This window comes from Octodon degus, unplaced genomic scaffold (assembly GCF_000260255.1).
Source record: "Octodon degus isolate 3935 unplaced genomic scaffold, OctDeg1.0 scaffold00090, whole genome shotgun sequence".
NCBI classification, from domain to species: Eukaryota; Metazoa; Chordata; class Mammalia; order Rodentia; family Octodontidae; genus Octodon; species Octodon degus.
The window spans coordinates 10,979,210-10,989,761 of NW_004524666.1; the positions used below are offsets into that span (position 1 = coordinate 10,979,210).

The following is a 10,552-nucleotide window of genomic DNA, read 5'->3' on the forward strand; positions in this document are numbered from 1 at the left end:
TTTTTTTTTTTTTTTTTGGCAGAAGCAGGGATTGAACTCAGGCCCTTGTGCTTGCCAGGGAAGCGCTTATATTCCACTTAGCCATCTCCCTGGCTCACGGGACTCATTCTTGACTCCTCTCAAAATCCTCACCCAATCAGACAGCGAATCCTATTGATAACTCTTAAGATAGAGCCAGAACTTGACCTCACTACTTCCCTGTCTGTACATTACTTTAGTTCAAGACACTATATTTTATTACTACCTTGACGAATCAGAGTCCTACTTTTCTCCATATCCACTATAATCTATGTCTTTCTATGCAGCTACTGAAGTAATCCTTCCAAGTTTAAATCAGACATTGGCTGCTCAAAAATCATTTAACAATTCAAGAGTAAAATCCAAAGTCCTAGAATTTAGCTTCCTACACTGATGCTCCAACTTTAGCACACATCGTATTTGTCAGAAAGGTTAACACAAGATTTCTAGGCCCTATCGCCAGATATTCTGATTCAGTAGGTCTCTGTTAAGAATAGGAACATATTTTTACCAAGTTTGTAGGCGTACTAGTCCAGATTCTTCAAGGAGTAAAAGGCAATTAAATGTATAAGAAATTTACTAGGAGAAAAATCTGTGATAGGAGACAGTAGAAGACTGGCACAACCACTAGACCCAGATATTACTAAATCCCACATAAAGAAGTGATAGATGGAGAGAAGATCTGTAAAGTATCTTTTACTACAGTGAGATTCTAATTAAAGTGTGTAACAAGGTATTAGAGAGTCTTCAAGTTTCCCAAGAACAGACCAGGGAGTTTCTTGCCATATGTAGCCACTGGCTAACAGTAGCCTATGGAAAGCAGTTTGTTTCAGTTCACACAGTGATGGACTGAATTTCAGCATGCACTCGGAAAGGCTGTTATTTAATTATACTCCTGTGCTTGGAGATCTGCAAGCTATATTCTCAAAACTGTCACACTAAGTAAAGTTAATGTTGGTGGCACTAGAAACCAAAGCATAGAAATCATACTTTGAGAACCACTTGCTCCAATGATCTACAACCTCTCATCTAGTCTTCTATCCTCTTCTCTCTCTACTCCCTCCAATCTGGCCACCAGCTTTCATGCTGTTCCTACTCTTCACTTCCTCTAGATCTTTGCTTTATTTTGTCAGTGAGACCTTTCCTAGTTACCTAAAAGTGCCACTAGTCCACTTCCCCATTCTATACCACTGTTCTTCATCCCACTCTCCATCTTATTTTCTCCTATACCAGGATTATTATGCAGCAAATGAATTTATTTTATATATATTGGTTGTTATGTTTCCTACTAGCAAAATTTAACCTCCATACATCATTGTTTACATACACCATTGTTTTGTTCAGAAATATATCCCAAATGCTAGAGTTTAGATCTTGAATACCAGAGGCCCATGTGTAAAAGCTTAGTCCCTAGGATAGCACTACAGAGAGCTGGTGAAACACTGAAGAGGTTAGACCTAAGAGAAAGTCTTTAATTTCATTAGGTGTGTAACATCAAAGAGGACTGTAGCATTCCAGTCTGGTCTTTTTTCTTTCGTTGCTCTCTGGCCATGAAGTGAGTAGCTCTATTCTATCACATGTAGGAATAATGACCACTATCTCCTCACAGGACCAAAACAATAAGGACAATTGATCATAGACTGGAACTTCTAAATTATGACTCAGAATAACCTTTTCTCTTTGTGGTTATTTGTTGCAGTGATGGAATGCTAACATGTAACTACTCAAAATAGTGCCTGGCATAAAGGAACTGTGCAACATAAATATGAACGAATCACATAAATTTCTACAGTTCTAAAAGCAGCTATACAGAAAAGGTTGAAACGAAACTGCTATTAACCTTCTATCTTTCATTGTAATAAAAATTTACTCTACAGTTTCAGCAAAATATTTACCAGTTTCATTAAAATGGAGATAAAAGAAATATAAACAATATATTTTCTTCTAATATAAACAAAATATTTTCTTCTAATTAGAATAGTGAATGAAACATAAATAAAAATTTTAAAAGATATCATCACATACTTACATTCCTGATACTAATGACACTTTGAACACATGCTGGGCAGTAGAAGATGGATTGCCTAAAGCCACATTAAGTGCTCTGTCGATACTGAATGCCATCTGAGAAAGATAACTTTCTGGCTGCTGTCCATAACCATCATATGGCACATAGAGGTAAGGAAAGATGCCATGTAGATGAAGACATGTCTTCTGACCTAAAATGTAACATATTATAAAGTTTAGACTTGAGACACATTTTAACAATACAAAACTCAAAATGCAAGCCATTTAAATGTTGTAACTGTAATATAGCATATCAAAGAATACAAGAAAATTGACCCATAGCTAAGGTCACCTGTATTAACTATATTTTACAACAGACTATTTGGTAGCATTTTGTGAACATAAGCACTGTTGTGTAATTTAAATACTCTATAGTTTTGGTGAAAATATATTTGACTTCTCTTATAATCCAACTAATTTCATGTTTTTTACTAAGTCATCCCATAAAACCACACAGCACAGTATTAAAAAGCTTATAAAATTCACTGAAAATATACCACATACATCAATGAATATCAATCTTGGCATTAATGTTTTAAAATAAGAGATTTCCTAAACACAGATAATAGCTCTTCAAAACGAAAAGAGGGTAAAAAGAGTTGTACTATGTGGAATTTTGCTATTGGAGGTGAGCAGGAAGGTAAAAATAAGGTTTTGCTATAAGAGAAAAATCAAAACAAAGAATTCAATTGTGTGTAATGGACTTGGATGTGACAGAGGGAGAAACAATGGGGATCCTGAGGGGGAAAAGTATTCACGCTTCTCAGAAAATACATCCAAGGTGCTGAAAAGGTAAACAGTAAATGACTTGCCAACATACAATCTGGCACTGCCAGGATAAAGAACACAATAGGAATGAATGCTCACAAAAGAAGTGCCACAGAAACAATAACATATCCAGGGGAAGGTTGACTAACAACAGCAAAGAAAGCAGATGTACCATTACGCTCCTAAATTTGGCAGGGTTGTGTGACAATGGTTCCTGTCCCCATAGCACTGTCACTAGCCCTGTCCAGGGACAAGCCATTCCTCTAATTCAGTAGGAAAAACAAAACTATTTTTATGCTATCACTCACTACCACTGTGCTGTTCCCAGTAGCACAATCTTCAGACTTCTTCCTTATACCTATTTCCTTCATTCTGTTCAATGAGTTTTGGTTTTTTTTTTTTTTTTTCTTTTAGGAGAGAGTAGCTTTTTGTTTTATTATTTCCATTTATGGTTTAGAATGACCGCTTTATAAAATATATAGAAAATAGTTCTATATTTTATTGATACTTTGTATTTATACTTATAAGAAATAGTATCAGCCCATCTTATTTTTAAAGTACAATTATAACAACAAAGAAATCTGGAAGTTATTATATAAAGTACAACAAAACTGGAAAGATCAGTAACATGGAAGAGGATTTGGAACATCTAAATTATAATATTCTGATTTGGAATACCAATCACATTTTTGAAGAATTATCAATTATGTTGGTTATACAAATTTCAATTCCATTTTTTTTGTTTGTTTTTTTGGCAGAACCGGGGATTGAACTCTGGCCCTTGTGCTTGCCGGGGAAGCATTTATCCCACTGAGCCATCTCCCCAGCTCCAAAAATGGAATAAGGATTTTTTTTTTTTTTTTTTCTCAGTGTGCCTTCAGGGCAGGTTTGGCTGGCTTGAGTTGTGGGGATCAAACCACAGCAACCTGAACCTGAGTGCTTTGTTGAAGCAGCCACTTAAAGAACTGAGCTAAGGGGCAGGCCCCTTCAATTCCTTTTAGAAGCAGTAGAGCTATTTAACTTCAAAGGAATAAAAATTATTTTCTGTTAAAAGCAGTATTTGGCTATTATATTTCTAAATGAAATTACATTATTGTCTAAATATTGTAGCTTTAAAATTCTTCACATAAAAAAATTCTAATTACAATAATATGTCTTAAGAAAACATTCATTCTACTTAGGGATGGTCTACTTAAATGCTTTTTAAATATCCGATAAAGATTATAAAGATCACCCTTTTGTATATAAACCACAACTTGATTAAGAGCAACTAATATGCTAAACTACACGGGGAGGGATATAAAAAAAAACCAGAAGCATTTCCTCTTAAATCTATAAATTCAAGACCAGTGATTTCAAAAGTACTGGTGTAACAGTATATTTTATAAACAATTTCATAAGTTCCTCATAATAGTATCATGGTCAATATCTTAATGAAATTTTGGGTAAACTTTATGAGAATTATAAAAACTAATTTCTAATATGGGGCACAATGTTCAAAGGTAACTATATTTTCACATTTCCTGTGAATTAGGAGTCAGAAAAATAATCTATTTACAAGCTTTGAAATTATAATAATTGGGGAAATATGATTTAGGAAAAAATATGTACTTAACAGGCACTTGGAAGTGCTTCGCATATATATTTATTTCTAAAACTTAGAAGCACCTTGCAAGTGTCACTGAGACTAACTTAAAATGATGTGGCTTTTAAGTAACTGAATCAGGATTTAAAAGTAGATTAACAAAACCTAAAACCAATGCTCTTTCTAGTTAACATTAACTGAATTTTTTTTTAAGCCAACATTATCTTCTGTAACTTCTATTTTAATTAGTTGTTTTCTTGGCTCTATAATTTCTTTTTTTTTTAATTTTATTTATTTATTTGTGTGTGTGTGTGTGTGTGTGTGTGTGTGTCCAGCTCAGCCCACCAGGGGGCGGGGCGGGCTGGCATGTGGTGCTGGGGGATTGAACCGCGGTCCCTGTGCTTTGCTAAGCTTGTTCTAAGTAGGTGCTTTAGACCACTGAGCCATCTCACCAGCCCCTTGGCTCTATAATTTCTTAGAGACTGAAACTGTATGCATTTGAATATAATTTCAGACCTAAGCAAAATACATTTGGACATATTTAACAAATATTTTTCAAATGAATAAAAGCATACTCAGAAAGATAGAATAATTACTTGAAAAGGGAATTATGTGAAAGCCTTCAACTATCTGAAGAAATAAATCCATGACAACAGAGGGACACTAATAGAATTAACAGACCCACAAAAGGACTTAGATGTATGACTTTGAAAGTCCCCCAATTATTGCCTTTTGCCTTGAATGAAAATTCCATTTAAAGCTGTAGTGACTACATTAACACAGACATATCTTCTCTGATTACCCTCTAGTTATGGACGGCTGAATGCCTTATCATCCTTCAAGAACAACTTCCTGAAGAGCAACTGTAACATGAATCCTTGACATAGTACTAACAGCTCTAATATAAGCAATGTAGAAAAGAAAATGAGAAAGTAAACTCAACTCTTAAAGAGAAATACATAACAATGAACATAAAAGTCAATTTTTTATCAATGGTATATCTTTTATTGCTATAAAACCAGTAATTTTATAAAAGCACTGCTCTATCTTAAGTTACAGATCATTTCTATTCATCTCCCTCCATCAATTCTACCTCATATAAAGGTGAAGTGTCACAAAGATATATAAATTCCTTAGAGATGGAGTTTCTTCAGCCATTATCAGTTAGGTCTGGGTTTAATGTGAGAAAACACTCTAAAAGCAGTGGCTTTAAAATTACCAGTTTCCCTTAGAAGTCTAGAGTTGGTACTAGGGATCACCTTTTTATAATAGCCAGTTAGCAGCCAAGTTAAGAAGTACGACTTTATTACAGAAGGTTTTCCACCATACTACCAAGAATTCCAAATACAGGATTCTTTTAAGATTATTTTTACAAAATTAGTGAAAGTTAATGTATTTTAAAACCTTCTAAGTGATTAATAAATCCAGGATATCAGTTATTTCCAAATAGTGTATGGATTTAAGAAAAAAAATCCCTATTTTCTCCTTCCAAGCTCACAGCTTTATTAAGGTATAACAGACAAAAATTGCTTAATTTACAGTTTACAACATGACATTCTGATAAATGTATACACTGGGGGATGACTGAATCAGGGTAATTAACACCCATCATATTTAACAACTAACATATTTCAGACATAGTAACAGTAATTTTCAAGCATACATTAACTTTAAAAACCATGTAGTTAATGTCCATAATTTATTCATCCTAATTTTGCCTCCTATGACCAACAACTTATCTTCTTCTTTGACTAAAATGTTCCCCTTTTATTATTATGTCAAACTGAATTTAGGTAAGTCCAATGTGAATAAAGTTCATCTGTGGTTTCAAAATTTTTATGACTGATTTTCCAATTTGACTGATGTGGCCTAAGTCAGAAACTACAACAAAGTCATTTTACAAATGCTCCACTGAAACTTGGACGGGGTTACTACTAGCTTATTTTTTATTTTAGACATTATAACTAAGCTTTGTGCAGTTACCTACCTCATGATCATGTGTTTCCTAAGCAGGTTTTGCATAATAAAGGAAGAGATTTCTTTTTATTTTATTTTTATTTTTTTCTGTTTTTTAGGGAAGGGTCTACAGGGCGTTCAGGATCTCACTACTAGAACAGACTTGCAGTGATTCTCCTGTTTACAGCCTCCCAAGAACTGAGATTACAGGCGTGTGCCACCACGCCCAGTCTCAATTGCAGTCTCAGCATGCCCCAGTGTTGGGGCAGGCAAGGCCAGGCATTGAACCCTTGGCCCCTGCGCCTGAGCCTGCTTGTATGCACTTCAATCCGTTGAGCTATTTGGCCGGCCCTGAGAAAAGAGATTTCTTTAACAGCAAGTCATGTGGGTTCTCTGAATCTCATCTTACTTGGTACTCATAATGATACTAAACATTAAGTCCTTTATATTCCAACACCTCTAAGATCATTATTTAACATTTTGTTCTGTAATGTAAGTGCCTAAATTTGGTCTCTAAACTGAGCATATAAACATTATTTAGAAAAAAAAATCATTTAGGTGAGGTGGGGTGGCACATATCTATAATCCTAACACTTGGGAGACTGAGGTAGGAGGATTGCTACAAGTTTGAGGCCAGCCTAGGCTAAAATATGAGTTTAAGGCCTGCCTAAACTGCATAGCGAAACCCTGTCTGAAAAAGACAATAAAAAAAATAAATAACATTTGCCTGTTTGTACTTTTGCAGATCCACTTTCAGTAAACCAACTGAATTCATGCAGTTTTTCTAATTCAGAGGAATGCAAACTTTCTGTAAAGCAGCAGAAAGCAAGCGTCTTTTTTAGGCTTCTCAAGCTGTGTTCTATCTGACACAACTACATATCTCGTTTTTAAAATCTAAAAGGGTCATAGACACTACTCAGTTGAACATCCACGTGTTAAAAATTTCATTTACAAAAGGGCAACAGGAGGGAATGGGTGATGGATAGCAGTATGCCAACCTCTGCTTGCTCTAAATGATTAGACTTTCCATCATCATTAGCAAAATAGTCATCATCTTTTTTAAATACTTGATTGGAATGTAAACTAGTACAACCATTATGGAAATCAGTATGGAGAATTCTAAAGAATTAAAACTAGAAATTCTATTTCATCTGCTATTTTCCTAGAGACATTTATTACAGGATACATGCATACTAGTGTGTATAGCAGCACAATTCACAATAGCTAAATCTTACAAGAAGCCTGAATATCCATCAAGAGACAAATGGATAAAGTGTAAGGAACAACATGAAGCAGAGATCAGATGAGACCACCAGGCTTATGTGAAGGCAATGTGGCAAGGAATTTATTGTGCTGGGTACAGACAAACAGAGGGCAAAAGGGCCATTTGTAGGGAATAAAGAGAAGGGGGCTTTTCTTAGAGGGTTTTAAAGAGGCAAAGGACGTTCGGCAGAAAGATCTTAGTAAACATCAGTGGTCAAAGTTCTCTGGATGTCCATGCCTCACTTACGTCCAAAGTCCTTCAGGTATCAGCTACAAATATTTGGGTACCTTCCAGATGTCTGAATGGAAGATTCAATCCATCTTATATCTTTTCTGATATCCTGTGTTTGCCAAAGGTGGAGCTGAGAACAATGTCTCTTCTGGCAGACAGGCTGGGTATTGGGAGAGTGTTATGGTTTGTGTCTCAAGTTGTCCCCCCAAAGCCTTATGCAGTCATGGGGCAGGGACTTCTAGAGTTTGAGATTAACTCATAATCCACTGGGATTATGGGTCTTAGTACTGGGATTATGGGTGTGAGTGCTACACTCAGCCTGGGGTGGATAGCTTGAATGTAACATAAGTGAAAAGAGAAAGTGAGAGAGAGACAGACTTCCTATCTGTTGCCACAGATGCTGCTACTCCTCCATTTTGCTCTCTGCTCTTTGCCGATGCCATGAAAGGTTGCTCTCTGCCATGTGCCAGCCTGCCTTGGAGCCAGCTGAGTATGGACTGAAATCTCCAGTAACTATGAGCTAAATAAACCTTTCCTTCCTTCATTTTGGGTGTCAGTTATTTGTCCCAGCAACAATAGAAGAATAATTGAGACAGAGAGTCAAATTCAAGGCTTAATGAGATTTGCATTAAGAAAACATGGTATCAGGGCCGGCCAAATAGCTCAGAGATTAAACATCTGCAAGCAGGTGCAGGGGCTGGAGATTCGATCCCCAGGCCTGCAGTGCCAGGTCCACCCCTGGGGCACCCTGGGACAGCAACTGAGACTGGGCGTGGTGTCATATGCCTGTAATCCCAGCTCTTCGGAGGCTATAAACAGGGGGATCACTACAAGTCCAATCTAGTAGTAAGATCCTGAACACCCCGTACACCCTTCCTTGAAATAAAAAAAAAGGAATTATGGTATCTACATATATGAATACACTGAAAAACATGTTAAGTGAAATAAATCAAACACATAAGCTTAAACAACACTGTAGCTCACATAAGTAATGTGTAAATAAAAAGCAAAATAAAGGAGAGAAGGAGACAGGAAGATAGTTCTTTTGCAAGTGGGAAGTGGTCTAAGAGACAGGATCAGAGGAGGGGAAGGGAAGTAAAAAGATTTAACATGTGTCATCTACATATACCAAACACCCACAATGAATATAAATACTAGATGACATAAACAAAAATAATGATGAAAATGGGGAAAGAAGACTTAGAGATGGAGGGAGAGAAGTTGGTGGAAGAAGAGGAATTATGTACCTCTTTCCTAAGAGCAACATAATCTTCATGTACTGCAAAAGTGCACTAATAAAATAAGTTTTAAAAAATAAATTGATTGGTACAACTGAGATAATGCTAGCCTGAAAGTATTATAGATTAATAAATTCTTATTCTGTGGTTTCTATATTTCATTTCCCAAATCTCAAACTTTGTGTACAAAAGTTTTTTAAACCTCTATAGAACAAAAAATCAAAATCAAGCAAACAAAAAAATGGTATGTGAGTAGAAGTATCTGTGTTCACAGAATTTTTCTCTAATTACATCTCCATGGAATATTTCAAATTTTATAACACTATCATGAACTCAACCTTTCCCCATCCAGTCTTCTCTCTCCCTCCCTCCCTCCCCACTCGCTCCATTTCCACAAAAAGAACTAAACAAAACTCTTCATAGTTAACAATTGCACAGCAAGTAGTAAATGATCTCTCTTTATTGAGTCTAGAATATCCCCCAAGTGTTCATCAACTGAAGCCTTAGTTGGCAACTTGGCACCACTAAAGGTAGTAGAACCTTTAAAAGGTAAGGTCTAGTGTAAGATTTTAGGTCACGGGGGAAATGGCCTTAAAGATAAATGTCTTCCAGATTGCACCTACTCCTTTTTTATATCCAGGTCACTTGTATCTTCTCCACCCCATGATATCTTGCTTTGTCACAGTCCCAAAAGGTCACAGAATGGAAACTCCTAAATTGTGAGCTAAAACAAACTTTTCTCTATGTAAGCTGATTATCACATGTACTTGTTATAGTAATGACAAGTAAACATGTAAAGATATACTCAGTGTCAAAAATTTAATTTTCATAATCAGTCCTGATTTAAAAAAAATAATGTATAAAAACACAGATAAATTACTGGGGGAATGTTACTAACAATGGTGAAGAGAACTGAAGACAATCTAAATTTCCAAAAATAGGGAATTATGGTCTATTTGTATAAAAGATCTATAACCTTTGTATCAAAAAATGACTGCCACTTAGTTTTGTAAATAAAGTTTATTGGGATGTACCAAACCCAACTTGGAGGCCCAATGTTACATGATAGATTTCAAGCTGCTCATGAGTACAGTTCCTGACCTCAGAGACTTCAGTCTCTTTGGAAATAAAGATGAGTAAATAGGCAATTGTAGTATGCTGTGATAGGTGCAAAATCCTAGGGCTACATCTAGAAATACAGCAGTTTTTTTAGAATCTAAGAAGGATTACCAGAAGAAGAGGTATTTGATATAATATTTGAAATCTGAGTAGGAATTCAGCTATACAAAGTGAAAATGTTCTAGAATGTACAGATGATGAAAGCAAAAGAGATGATAACATGATCTAGGATCAGAAAAACTGTTGGTAGGACTAAACAAAGAACACAATGGAAAGGAAAAGTGTGTGTGTGTGTGTGTGTGTGTG

General features: G+C 35.7%; 1 protein-coding gene across 5 annotated transcripts in view; it reads right to left on the reverse strand.

Moving 5' to 3' along the window:
* The window catches only part of Rev3l (REV3 like, DNA directed polymerase zeta catalytic subunit), a 183,028-nt gene that overhangs the window by 128,604 nt on the left and 43,872 nt on the right, over positions 1 to 10,552 (reverse strand). For all 5 annotated transcript variants that reach the window (XM_004637502.3, XM_023722299.1, XM_023722300.1 and 2 more), the window contains exon 2: positions 2,048 to 2,237. In XM_004637502.3, coding sequence (XP_004637559.1) covers positions 2,048 to 2,237 — 190 coding nt within the window. The remainder of the gene's footprint in view (positions 1 to 2,047; positions 2,238 to 10,552) is intronic.